Source organism: Pinus tabuliformis, chromosome 8, assembly GCF_031772625.1.
Source record: "Pinus tabuliformis cultivar Carrire ecotype Pingquan chromosome 8, CPIR1, whole genome shotgun sequence".
Classification (NCBI taxonomy): domain Eukaryota; kingdom Viridiplantae; phylum Streptophyta; class Pinopsida; order Pinales; family Pinaceae; genus Pinus; species Pinus tabuliformis.
The window spans coordinates 1,810,081,729-1,810,096,185 of NC_142294.1; the positions used below are offsets into that span (position 1 = coordinate 1,810,081,729).

The 14,457-nt window shown below is 39.1% G+C and overlaps 1 protein-coding gene across 2 annotated transcripts in view; it reads right to left on the reverse strand.

Annotated features, from left to right (window-relative positions):
- Positions 1–3,358: 3,358 nt before the first annotated feature.
- LOC149243496 (putative potassium transporter 12) overlaps positions 3,359–14,457 on the reverse strand; it is a 168,388-nt gene continuing 157,289 nt past the window's right edge. The window contains exons 6-9 of one of the 2 annotated variants that reach the window (XM_089374539.1): positions 5,935–5,987; positions 5,647–5,761; positions 5,152–5,388; positions 3,359–4,902 (exon numbers count right to left, since the gene is read on the reverse strand). In XM_089374539.1, the coding sequence (XP_089230665.1) occupies positions 3,842–4,902; positions 5,152–5,388; positions 5,647–5,761; positions 5,935–5,987 (1,466 nt within the window). In that variant the 3' untranslated portion in view covers positions 3,359–3,841. Of the gene's footprint in view, positions 4,903–5,151; positions 5,407–5,646; positions 5,762–5,934; positions 5,988–14,457 lie in introns of both variants that reach the window. The other variant, XM_089374538.1, reaches the window with a different exon arrangement.

A 14,457-nucleotide genomic window follows, 5' to 3' on the forward strand; every position in this document is an offset into this window, starting at 1 on the left:
AGCCTCAAACCAGATTTAGGGCCTAAGGAAAATTAAAAAGGTCTAAGTGGAGGGTCATTACAACACTTTAATCTTTCTACTATGTTGCATACCACAAATTACTTATTGTGAAGGGTGGTGGCCACATCCCTCATCCAATATAACATGTATGTTATTTATGCACCCTAGAACATGCATCCACACAAACAAAAATGAGCCTAAATAAAGCAACAAATCAAATACATAAGACACCTTAACCTCCAAAACTTAGATCCAACCCACTGACAAATTATTCCATTGACCACTAAAATTGAATCTAGCAAATCATTTTCTAACTGCAAATAGTTTCATCTTCACATCCCCATAGTACTCACCCCCTATAGTTCTCACAATCATGTTTTTAATGTTCCTCTAATGATCAACTGCAAATACAACATTGTTTCCTTGGAAGATGGGCAACTTGTCAATGTTTTCATTGGGAATGTGATGGGGTTTCCCTTGAATTCTTGTGAAATCAAATGGTTTGTTCAACTTATCAACCCAACCAATCATTATGACCATTGTTTTGTGGAATATTGCTCTCAAACAAATACTAGACGTCCTCAACAATGTGAGAATATAAGTAGATCCTCACTCACATCCTTATAAGATCTAACCACCAAAATTAAGGGTTAACTAGTTCATATCACTTGGTTTCTCCTTAAGTAAATTGTTGAACTAAGTTAAGGAGTTGTAAACCATACATCTGGTTGCCTATAGCCCTTGATTTTTCCACTTGAAGTCACTTAAATGACCCCATAGCCAAAACATATAAGGCACTACACACCCTTTGATTCATCACACCAAATCCTTTTCATTTTTCAAAAGTTGCTAGGTTCATTTTATTCCCACTCGTTACCACATGAAGTGGGCCAAGTAACCAATAGGAAAAACCCCTTTGGTCAAGAACTTTAGTTAAGAACTTTTACAATTTGAAGTGTAAAGGAGAGTTGGTGAGGTGACAACGACCAACCTCCCAAGTTCCATAAAGCTAATACTCATATTTGGGACTTTACACTAAAGGTATTGGTTTGTGTGGTAACAAACCATCTACCTCCTTCAAATTGATTAAATCCAATCATTAATGGATGAAAGAGATTGGTGAAGAATCTTCTCACATAATTATGGAAACATGGGCTAAGTATAATCATTACAGTGCCACAATATCATCGCAAGAAGTAATGTTGGTCATCATTTCACCAACACTCTTATTCCTATTAACTATAGCATTCATTCTATTACTCTCATGTTCATGCACAATGTTGTTCCATGGTATGTTTTCCAGGGCTATCATGGGTAAATATGGAAAATTGACAAAAACCAACATTGTCAAGGAAAATTACGAACTTCAAATAAAAGAATGATAGTTGTAGTCAAGGATAGAAGTTGAGCAAGTTATGAAACCTTTACCAATATTACATTTGTTGCTCTTGGGATACTTAAAAGTCAAGTATTTATCCTTAGGCAATTCTCAAAAAGCATATAGGAAATCGGGCAATTTCTTCTCACATTGAAGAGCATTGGAGGGAAGAATATATCTTGGAGACCATTTGAGGAGAGAAAAAGGGGAAAATATTTCTTGTGTTGTGTGGGGTAGTGGAAGAGAGCTTTTGAACTGCTCATTTCTGGATGAAATGCATGGAATCCTCTACACTAAGTAAATTTGATATGTATAAGAGTGAATGGGTTAGCTAAGATACAGAGAAGCATTCAACTCATTTCCTACACTTTGGTGGCCTTATAGCCCAATGAGGGAGTGGTTTTTGCAATAGGTACATGTTGTGAAGTGGAAAATCAATCTTACACACTAGCTTCTTAGACCCCCTTTAGTTAAAAGAAAGTACCTTATCATTTCTTATGAATATGCAAAAGCGATGTGTATTTTATGTGACGAATATCAATGTATATTGCATGTATGTGTAATTATGTTTGTTATCTCCACTGCATTTTAATATACACACTTACAAATGCATTTTATTAAGTATAATATTTCGTGAGACATTTATCTTGTTCTTAATATGGGGATATGGTCTCTAAAGGCCAAAGTTTGGAACTTGTAACATGACTATCCATCTCGTAAATGAGATTTCTAGTCCACCTTCATCTCCGCCACCTTCAAGGAAATTAATAATCAATAGATTTCAAGGAAAACTAGTTTGGAACCTATAACATAGCTATCCATCTTGTGATTGTTGGTTACCCTTTACTACTGAATCTCTCTCCCATACTTGTTCAACATACCCAATGAGTTTGTGCTAATGGAAAAGTCCTCAATTTTGTCATTATCAAATGGTAATACCATTAGTAAATCCATTTCCAAACACAAATAAACATTTTACAAACTTTTCTAGGTTCTCTTAAACATAGGAATGCCCCCTACAAAAATCTCTAATATAGGTGGCATTGTCATGTAGATTCAAGGGTCCCTTGATACATTTCGTATGCATTATATCTTCTACCCCATATCTAACAACGAATGATAGCTTTTTAAATTAAAGCATTTTTCCTTCAACTCAATTATCAATAAGCCCTAGCCCACTTTTATGTTTGGCAAAGTACTACTTTTGGAATCGTTCTTTGAACTCAAACGAAAACTGCCTGGTATCTTCTGCAATGAAAGATAGTTCAGAGTCGATGGAAACAAGAATTGGAGTAATATTTATGCCTAACCTCCAAGAAAGATATTTTACCAACATGAAGTTTGATCTTGTAACTTTTTGAGACATTTTTAATATATTATGTTGATATGGATTTTCTTCCCATCGTCAATAACTTCCAAAGTTCACAAGTATATTTAAACCCATAAAACCTTAATTTGGTCAGTGTAAACAACGTAGATTACGTATGCCAGTCACATCAGTCATGAAGAATGGTACACTGAATTGGTCGACATCATGTTACCTTCATACAATAGCTAAGACCATCTTAGAAATAAAAGTAAGTTTGAAATATTTATTCGACAGCATGTTACCTTCATTCAATGGCCAAAACCATCTTAGAAATAAAAATAAGTTTGAATTAACATTTTTAGTAGTGTGATCTAAACTGGAACTAATTGTAATCGAATTTATCATATTGAGATTTTTTTTTTTAACATACAAAATTAAGATCAAATCGCAACACAAAAACTCCTTGCTCTATATTTTTTTTTGTACACACACAAGCTAATATGCTATTCAAATGGTAATCATTAGGGATATAATTTCAAGGTAGCTACTCAATGACCTTGCGATAAACAAACATTTTGGTATATACCCCAATCACATTAAAAGCTTTATTCTAGTTTTACTTTCAAGTCTTGCGAGTCACGAGCAAAATAATCTGTTCTTACAGCAGGCCATTGAAGAATACTTAGAAGTTGGAATCTTATATAAGCCATCAAAATAATGCTACCACATTGTGAACTAAGGTTATAACTGTTCATTACGATTTAGCTATAAGAGGAAACATGCAATGTCGTCTTCCTCTCATTTTCATGGATATAACGTAATATAACTTCCCTGTGTAGAAAACATGGCTTATCTTAGGCTTAACCAGGCATATAAAATACCACCTATCACCTTCATTGAAAAGAATTGGTGTCAATGTTCATAAATACCAGTAATTAATCGTAGGAATGGCTATCGTTCTCTATCAAACAAAATAAAGGACTAAGTAATGAAAGATCTTGGTCGACAACAGAACTTATGATTATTAACTTCACATTAAAATTCACTTCATCTCGGCCACCTTCAAGGAAATCTTTGTTATCCATCACCATATTGATGTTGTGACTTGGTCCTTGAAAAACATTCAGCGTGTCTGATTCATGGAAACCTTCAAGTCAGACAGTATATGTCATGCTAACCTGCAAGAGATTGGTGTGAGGCACACTGAGGTTTGCAGGGCCTGCCCTGCAGTTCGCCCTCATGAAAGCATAGAAGTAGTTTATAACCAGTTTCTTAAGAAACCATGAATCCTTTCTAGCCTTGACATCTCCATGACCAACAAGATATACAACTCCTGATTCTTTAGCTTCACGCAGAGATGAAAGATCATACTCAAGACTTGGATCTTCATCTGCAGACATAACACTTGTGGGTAGTCCTAATGATGTGCTAGCTCCAGATAGACGCCTTGATGGGGCACCATATTGTGTGTGTCTCTGGTCTTCCATCAGAGGTGTCCTAAGGGAGTCAGCGAAACCATTTGAAGGTCCTGCTCCTTTAGAATCAACTGATTCATCATCCGAGTCTACAATCAAACTCTCATTCTCAAGGGCAAGTTCTAAAGCCTCCTTTCGAAGAAACTTCTCAAGGCTTTCAATAAGTAATTGTTCAAAGGCCTCATAATGTTCCTTGCGAATGTCTTTGTACCCATATCTAGCCACACATCGAAACATGTTATAGTCCCTTGGACAAATTCTCCTAAAGAGAAAAAGCTCATCTTGTGGCACAATAGGAACTGGTACATACTTTATACAAACAAATACGATGATCGAATGTATTGCTGGAAGGCTTGTTAAAAACTGCCCAAAAACTGCAGGTACTCCACGAACAAGTTCACTATAAACTAACCCAATTCCTGGGACTCGGATTGTCCCAAGTTTGGATCCTAATTCTAACATCAAATCCATTGACACCTTTTTCCTCACTTCACTTTGATACTTTAGAACACTTCCATAGTTCCAAATGTACATCACAAGAAGGAAGCAGGTGGCAAAAACCAGTGGAAGCCAACCACCTTCCCCCACTTTCATCAAAACTGCAGAAAAATAAGTCAGTTCAATTGATCCAAATAGAAGAGGAAAGCCAATCGCAAGGAATATATTTTTTTGCCATATAAGAACCATGACAAGAGTCACTAGGCTTGTAGTCACCATCATCACCCCTACCTCTGCAATGCCTGCAGTCAAACAGAAAATTGATAAGCCAATTCTCTCAGGAATAAGGCTCTGGTTAAGGAGTGAAAGTATCCATTGATGTTAAGACCTATGTTGTGTTTGTGAGGGTAATTTATTCATGATAATCAATTTTTAACCAGCAATTCACAAATTGTCTGCTGACAAGCAGGCAAACCTCCTTTACATTAACTATGCAAACAAATGAGCCAATTTTGCACTAAATTGAACAGAGGCATCTCTCCATTACTCACCATATGCATTTGATATCTCGGTGGTGCTCCTAAAACAGGCACATACCAAGACACACATTATCATTAGGAACCAGTTCATGACAGGAATGTAGATCTGACCCATGAACCGCCGGGATGTGTGAATTATTTTCAATCTGGGAAAGCATCCTAGGGCCATGGACATTTTAATACATGAAAATGTTGCCGAGATCATTGCCTGGCTTGCAATCATGGCAGCAATGGTAGCTATCACGAAGACTGGCCAGAAAAGACAATCTGAATAATCAGAGAATATGAAATATATCAATCCAAGCAAGCTTTGGTGATACGATCCTAAAGTTTAAACCCACTAAATTTATTTGCAAGCATAATGAATATGAGTTAGAAGCAACTTGAGCAATTTTACCAACAAAGAATTTTCAAAAATAACAGAATCCTTGAAGCAAATATTTTGGCAACTTCATCTCGCAATTCTGAGCACTAATTCAGTCAATTTAGAAGCTGATGGAAGCTTGCCTGGAATTGAAGCATAGAATACCTTCTCCACCATAGCTGGATGCTTCATAAGATATGCAGCTTGACCCATGTAAGCCAATAGCAGGCATGGGAATACTACAAATGTGAAGGCTATCTGCAAAAACCTTTTATATATCAAGAACCCAAATATATAATTGGTATAAGAATAGAATCTGTGCAAATTGATTTATGGTCTTAAAATTGAAAAAAGTGTATGTCCGTTCTAAGAAGAAAAGGATAAATCCCAACAATGAATCTCAGCAGTCAAAGGAAACTCTTTGAGTTCACCTGAATGGATCTTACTGAGAAGTGACCCAAATCAGCAAACATAGCTTCAGCTCCTGCAAATCACAGAAAGTTTTAGTTCAGAGCCTTTTGAAGATCAAAAGGCATGTGGCTAATTTCATTACTCTGATTCTAAAAGTTGAAACTGGTTGCTAATAAACATCTCATCGTGTATAGTTTGTGTTTTGATTCCCCATCTTTAATTTGTTCTTAGCAGATAAAAAAAACACTCATTCATCATTTCACATAGACCAGTTCCTAATATACAATTTCTTCATTCATCGACTATTTTACTCATTTTCTTTGTAAATTTGTCATCAACTCACACGAGCAATTAACAATATACTACAAACACGATCAAAGGGGCATGGTTAAGATCCCTAAATTCCGTTGAGATTTGTCAGCACTGCCAAAAGTGCAAGATACGGGGTTTATTAGACTGTGAGGTGCAGAGACTTCCAGAGCATTTTGGTAAAGCAAGTTTCAGTAACGGTGGCAGATATGGAACCCCCTTAAGCTGTGGAGAAGGAAAGAAGTATTATACATATGAGGATACAACTGCAGTGGCCACTGGCCACTTCAAAGATTTGCAAGCGCTTCTCTGAAAAATCAGCAAATCACATATTCAAAACTTAAATTTTTGGTCTTCATCTAGGTATGAGCATAGTTATCAGAACCAGACAGCCCTGACCAGTTCACAACAAAAGCAGCCTCTACTGATGCCAAACCAACCTTCAGGCTGTTTGGCTGGTTCTGATCTGGACTGGCCCTAAAAAAATTGGGCCCCTCCTCTGCACCATCGTGCCCAAAAAAACTGAAAAAGAAAATCAAGCAAATAAAAAACAAAGAAAAGGGTGCCCTGTTGAAAAATCTGGGGCATCAAGATTAGGTGATTTCTCTATTAATGATAACTGCTTGTGAATGCTTTTTACTTCAATAGATTAGGATCTTCTCTTTAGTTAGATTATTATAGTGTTCTTCTTCATCAAACAGCTACCAAAGCATAAACAATAAAGAGACAAGAGACACAGAATGTAGGTGATCAGCGAGGGCCAAACCCTCTCCCACTTGAGAGGAAAACCCAAATGAATTTTTCTTCTTATATAGACTTCAATTGACAAATACCAAGACCAAGACCCTTGACCTATTTGACCTCACCAAGACCAAGACACAATATCTCCTTGATCAAATTCTTCTTCCTTGAGTCAAAGATAGTCAACCTCCTTGTTTCTTCCTCTTTCTCGGCTACCTTTTAGTGTTTCAGTTCTTAGGAACAGATATGCAACTTTCGAACCTAATTCAGAAACCTTAGCACATGTGGCTGACCAACTTTGACCCTTGCTTTTTCCTCGCTCTAGAAGGATATTTCTTCTTGGCAATTCAGCTTGAGACCTTTATTTTTCTCCCAAAACTGCTCTCTTAATATGACTAATACCTCTGTCCTTTCCTGCAATAGACAGCACTGCAATCTCGCACGTGTGAAAGAGATCAGCCCTAAAACAGATCAGATGGTCCGAAATGGATACTAAATCAAGAAGAAAAGGTATTACAGACTCATGTGCAGAAACGTCTATATTGTTTAGTGCAATGGATCGAAAAGATTGTGAATAATACAGAAATTTAATAATTGGAAAACATAACAATTCAACACATCAACACAGCAAATAATCAAGGAGTTCACCAGACTTCTTGGCTACATCTCCTGGTCCAGCTTTCCGTGTCAACCTCTATGTTATGTCTTCAAGAACAGAGTTTACAGGTATGAGCTCAATTAGAGCTATAACACAACAACAGTGATATTACACAAGGATTTCACTCGAAAACCTCGAGTCTAAAGAGTGCACAGACTCTCCCTCTTAGTGCCTCTGATCAACTGTTTGTCACTGTGATTTTTCTATGACTCTCTGTCGCTAACCTCCTCCTCCTCTGTACTGCCATTGAATGGCTTATAAGCCTATCGAGGTTGTCGGTTCAATCCCCTTCTTGGGCTCTCTAGCTCCTGGCACTGTCCCTTCATCTCCCTGCTGAGCGTTTAAACAATCATTGCAAAAACGCTTAAGGCACAGGGCAGCTGTTTACAAACCAAAGGATCTTTGGGCACGAGTGAAAATCCCTAAGAACACACTTTTCTGTTTACACAGGGCATACACGGAATACACTAAAACAGTGGAAAATCCAACTGAAGCGCCAAAGCCAGACTTCAAACGATATAAAGTCCACTCTATAATCCTCTCGGGTCCGCAAGTCGCATTGGCTACAGGTCGTAATCCCTTTGTATTCCACACCGTTGATCTGCCTTCAATCCGACAGTTCGCATCCAACCCGAAACATCAAGTAGTCCACTCAATCTCCATCGTTGATCCACGATCTCCAATCCAACGGCTGACAGCCATTTCGGGTGGCCCACTTGCACGGAGATTACCCGCCCAAAAAAGCGGTTTTCTCTCTCCTGCGGCGTGCTACGTGTCGGCTGGTGTATGGAATCGGGTGAAGCCCTTCCAATACCACTTACCGCCTGAAGCCCACCCGAAATATCGTTTACCACGGAACTCAAATCCTTCGTTGTTTAATTCATAACTCCTTCGGGTCCACTGAAAGCCTTCCGCCTATGTTAAGTCCTCCCTTTAGCGTATTTGCGATGCAATATGATCTCGCTCCACCATTGATCTGCGCGCTCAATCAATGGTTCATATGTCATCGTTGATCGCAAATCGCTTGAGGCTGAGGTTGATATGCCACTGGATTCCTCCGATGCGATTTGATCTCATCCGTTGATCCCATGGATCCAACGGCTCTGGGGAATTCACGTTGCGCTTCGCCACTTCCCTTTGGATTTTGGGTTTTTCCGCCATTCTTTTGTTTGCGTTGTTTAATCAAGTGAAGTCTTTAGACTTAAAGGTTTTTATACAAGATCCATTTTGGATCACGCCTTCCCACTAAAAAGCTTTTGGACCACCAAAAATTGGTTTTAGGCATCGATCAAGTGAGGATACAATTCTCTCACTTGTCTAACTTCTATCCATCATGCTTTGCTTGGATTTGAACCTTTGAGTCCCACTCTCAGGTACTCAACATCCCCTTGACGCGTAGTTCTTACCTTCTTGTCCAAAACTGTGTCTTCTTGTAAATCATTGAGGTACTCAGGCAACAAATCCCCAATAGAAGGCAACTGACTTTTCTCTTCAGGATCTTCAATCAATGAAGGTTCATACAATCTCAAGTTTTCTACATTAACGATTGAATAGATCTGCATATAAGCTGGCAAATCAAGGCGAAAATCATTTTCACCAATTTTATCAAGTATCTTGAAAGGTCCATACCTTATTGGTTTTAGCTTCTTACCTTCACCCTGCATCCTGTCTTTGCTGCTAGACTTGATCACCAACTTGAAAACTATGCTTAGCTCAATGCTTGTCATGGCTTTCCTTGTACTTGGCTTGACTTCTTTCCAGTTGTTCCTGTACTGCTTGGTGAATTTCCTAGATTTGTTCAATGAACTTGGTTGCTTTGTCCGCATTACTGTGTCCATCAACTGCTATGTTTTTACCAAAGACAAAATCCAAGGGAGACTTTGGTATAAAACCAAAAAAAGTCTCAGAAGGAGATCTCTGAGTAGAAGAGTGCTTGGCATGGTTGTAAGCATGCTGCACATAACACAAATGCTCATCCCAAAGCTTGGGATGCTTGCTGCAATAGCCTCTGAGCAACTGGATCACTGTCCTGTTGACCACTTCTGTCTGACCATCTGTTTGTGGATGAAATGTTGTGCTCTTCTTCAACCTGGTGTCCATCAACTCCCATAAATTTGACCAAAACTTCCCAACAAATCGAAAATCTCGATCAGATACAATAGAAGTGGGTAACCCAAAATGAACCCATACATTCTGAAAAAACAACTTTCCTGTTTGTTCAGTTGTAACCTGCTCATTACATGGTATCAAAATACACATTTTACTGAACCTATCCACAACAACATACAAATAATCATGACCTTTCCTAGATTTTGGCAATCCCCCAACAAAATCCATGGAAACACTTTCCCAAGGACGAGAAAGAATTGGAAGTGGAGTGTACAAGCCTAATTTCCTATTATTGGGCTTGCTTGTACACCCTTTGATATATCTAGAAACTATCTCATGCATTCTTGGCCAATAACAGAACCTTTGCAATTGTGCAACTGTTTTACTTACACCAAAATGACCTGATATGAGAGAAGTATGTGCTTCTCGAATTATGTTAACTCTTTCATTTTGTAGAATGCATAACTTCCCAAATGATATAAGAGTTGGTCCTTTACATAATAATCCAATTCTTCTACTTTCTTGCCATGACTTAAAGTTGCATATGCATCTTTAAAATCTACATCTTGAGCATATTGTTCAATGTAACTTTCATGTATTACTGAGTTATGCTTAAGTATAGTAGATGCATTTATGATTGGTCTTGATAACATGTCTGCAACCTTATTGTGTATGCCCTTCTTATATTTGATGACAAGATAAAATTGCTGTAAAAAACCCATCCACCTATAATGTATTGATTGCTGCAATTTAGTTTGTGAGTGCAAATATTGAAGTGGTTGATGATCTGTATGTATGATTGTTTCTTTACCCATTATGTAATGTTTCCACTTTTTCACACTTTGTACTAATGCATACAATTCTTTATCATATGTGGGATAATTAACTACTGCAGAAGTAAATGTCTCAGAATGATAGCATATGGGTTTTCTGTGTTGCATCAACACTGCTCCCATGACATAGTCACTGGCATCTGTCTCAATCTCAAATGGATGTTGAAGATCTGGCAGTGCTAGTACTGGTGTTGTACTGATTTTTTCTTTTAAGGTGTCGAAGGCTTTCTGTTGTTTGCCTCCCCACTTAAACACCTGTTTCAATTCTATTAAAGAATGTAATGGAGCTGCAATCAATGAGAAGTTAGCAATAAACTTTCTCCAGTATTTTGCTGCCCCTAGGAAACTCCTAACCTCTGTAGCAGATTTGGGTTTAGGCCAGTTCACAATGACTTCAACCTTAGAGGGATCTATCTTCAATTCACCACCCCCTACAATATAACCCAAATAATTTAAAGAAATCTGCCAAATTCACATTTTGATAGTTTTACATAGTGATTTTCTCCTTTTAAAACATCTAAAGTTTGCTTCACATGTTTTACATGGTCTTCCCATGTCTTACTAAAAACAAGAATGTCATCTAAATAAACAATTACAAACTCATCAATAAATGGTCTGAGTACATCATTCATGACTCTCATAAATGTAGCAGGAGCATTAGTTAAGCCAAAAGGCATAACCAACCATTCATACAGTCCTTGCTTTGTCTTGAAAGCAGTGTTCCATGTAGAAATTTCACCTGTAGATCAACCTGATATATGCAATGTACTAAAGCATAATATTTGATCTAGTTCTACAAAACATTAAGCGGAAGCATAATCGATTTCATGAGCAACATCAAGCATAAACAGATATAACTGAGTAAGAGAAATAATCAACCATAACACAAGATATATCACTGGGGAAAGCACCAGCATAAAACCCCAACACTGTATTATTAATCAAGTGGAAATCCTCTTCTACATACAAAAAGAATCAGCTCAGGAGCTATCTTGCTCTCTCTATAATCAGAAGATGAAGATCATAAACTACCTAGGCCTCAATATATAGGCCACAAGTCCTCCAATTCCCTATTTCCTTGCGCAATTTTGATTGGGGTCCAATTACATAACACGTGGGAATTGGCCCCAGTCATACCTACTGTCAACCTCAAGTCCAACTACGAAATACATGAGGACTCTAGTTCCTCCTGCATGCAAGGAATACTTACTAGAAATACCCTAGCAACTGACAGTACTCTGTCCCTCCATCTGATCTCAACTGGGTCTTTGTCTGAACTGCCATGCATGAGTTATCCATGAGAGAATACTCAGTTATCTGAAAATAATAGTTCACATGCATGCAAGCATCAACAAACTATATTTCATTAATTTAACAACTTGTTAGATTAATCTAACTGGACTTGACTAAGTTAAACTAAGTCAACTGATCCTCCCATTATAGAACTCATACTTGATTCCTCAATCAGTGGGACAACTAATTGCATGTTCTCACAAAGACTTCAAGTTTAATTTTCCATAACTAATTAACTCATGGAGAATTAATTAATTAATAATCAAACTGCTAGTAAGACCAAATTCGAATTTACTTCCTATAGTTAGACTAGGCACTGCTAAAAATAGGAAGGGACCATGAAATGCTATTTTTAGCAGTTTCACTTCTCACCCAAGGTGGCCAAAATGCTCACTGGCCAAACTGCTATTTTTAGAAGTGCTATTTTTAGCAGTTCTATTTTTAGTAATTTCTAAATTTAGCATTTCTTGTTGCACACTTTTCAACACTCCCTCTCAACAAGAAAGGGATTATCAACAACCCCGATCCTGTCTCTATGGAACTCAAACTTGCCCTTTGACAATGCCTTTGTCAAAATATCTGCATCCTGTTCCTCGGTCGAAATGTACAGCAACATCATGATCCTCTTGACCACACAATCCCGTAGATGATGATAGCGGATATCTATATGCTTGGACCTGTCATGAAACACTGGATTCTCAGAGAGTTTAATGCAACTCTGATTATCACAATATATCACCATAGGATCCATCATCTGACCAAACAATCCCACTAGAATCTTCCGCATCCAGATGGCCTCACATGCAGCCTGACTAGCAGCCATGTATTCAGCCTCCATTGAGCTAAGTGCAACTGATCTCTGTTTCCTACTATACCAAGAAACCGCAGCTGACCCAAGGTTGAAGATTCCTCCAGAAGTGCTCTTCCTGTCTGATGGACTACCTGCCCAATCTGCATTCGTGAAGCCTTGGAGCTTCACTCCCTCTGTCCGCCTGTACCATAATCCATACTGTGTAGTGCCTCTGAGATATCTCAGCACATGCTTTGCCGCCTTCCAAAATAACTTGGTTGGCTGAACCATAGCTTGACTCAGCTGGTTCACCGCAAAGCACAAATCCGGTCGTGTGTTCACCAGATACATGAGTGAACCCACAAGCTGCCAATAAACAGTAGTAGCTACTACCTCACCTGAAGTAGCATCCTCCTTCCTCCAGTTACCTGCTAGAGGAGTCTCCATGGGCTTGCACATCTCCATGTGGAAGCGCCTGAGTATCTCATTGGCATACTTGCCTTGAGACATAAATACTTTCCCATCTCTCTGCCACAACTCCATGCCTAGAAAGTAGTGCATGAGGCCCATGGCCTTCATCTCAAACTCTCTTGTAAGGTCCTCCTTGCAAGACTTGATCAACTGATCATTACCTGTCAAAATCAAAGCATCGACATAAAGTACAATAATCAATAGCTTACCTTCTACCATGATGTGGTAGAGTTTCGCATCCGCTTCACTCTTGGTGAAGCCCAACCCAGTGAAATAATTGTCGATCCTAGTATACCAAGCACAGGGTGCTTGCTTCAGCCCATACAATGCTCGCTTGAGCCAGCACACATGCGACTCACGATCGAAGGTCTCGAATCCCTCAGGCTGCTCAATGTATACCTATTCCTCAATCTCCCCATTGAGGAAAGTTGTCTTCACATCCATCTAACGGATCTTCCAACCCATCTAAGTTGATAATGCTAGAATCGATCTGATCGATGAGTACCTTGCAACAGGAGCAAAGGTCTCATCATAGTCAATCCCCTCAACCTGTGAGAAACCACGGGCAACAAACCTTGCCTTGTGTTTCTCAATACTGCCATCAGCTGCCTACTTTACCTTGTAAAGCCATCGGGAAGTAACCACTGACTTGTCCCCCAATCTAGGGACAACATCCCACACACTGTTCCGCATGATAGAATCATACTCCTCTACCATTACATCCACCCAAACTGGCTGTTGCACTGCCTCCTCAAAAGAAGAAGGCTCGGTCGCTACACACTCCCCAACCAGGGCCATGTAGCCAGTGTATCTATCGGGAGATCTCCTCTGTCTGCGCTGAGAGGATGGCTGCCCCACATTCTCTCTCGCATCCTGCATCAATCTGTCAGCTTCTCGTGAGCGTTTCCACCCATCTCTGGAAGACTCTCCAACAGTGGTGATCTCCACTACTGGAATCTCTGCATGCGGCTAATCCGCATCATCAAGAGGCTCCTCCTCCTTAGGAACTAATAGTTCCTCATCATCACCATGCAACTTGAGCTCCCTCTCAAGTGACACTCGCATGGCTCGCTGCTCATCGAACTTCAGATCCCTGCGCACTACGGTCCTCTGACTGGCAGGCAAAAACACATGATAGTTGTGAGGTGTATCCGTGTACCCCACAAGTATTCCCAACTTAGCTGTTGGGTCTAGCTTCTTCCGAGCATCTTTGGTCACATGACAGTAGACTGGTGATCCAAAGATGCGGAAGTGACTCACATCTGGTCACTTCCCTGAAAAAGCCTCCATAGGTGTCTTCATCCCCAAAATACGATGAGGACTTCTGTTCTGAAGATAC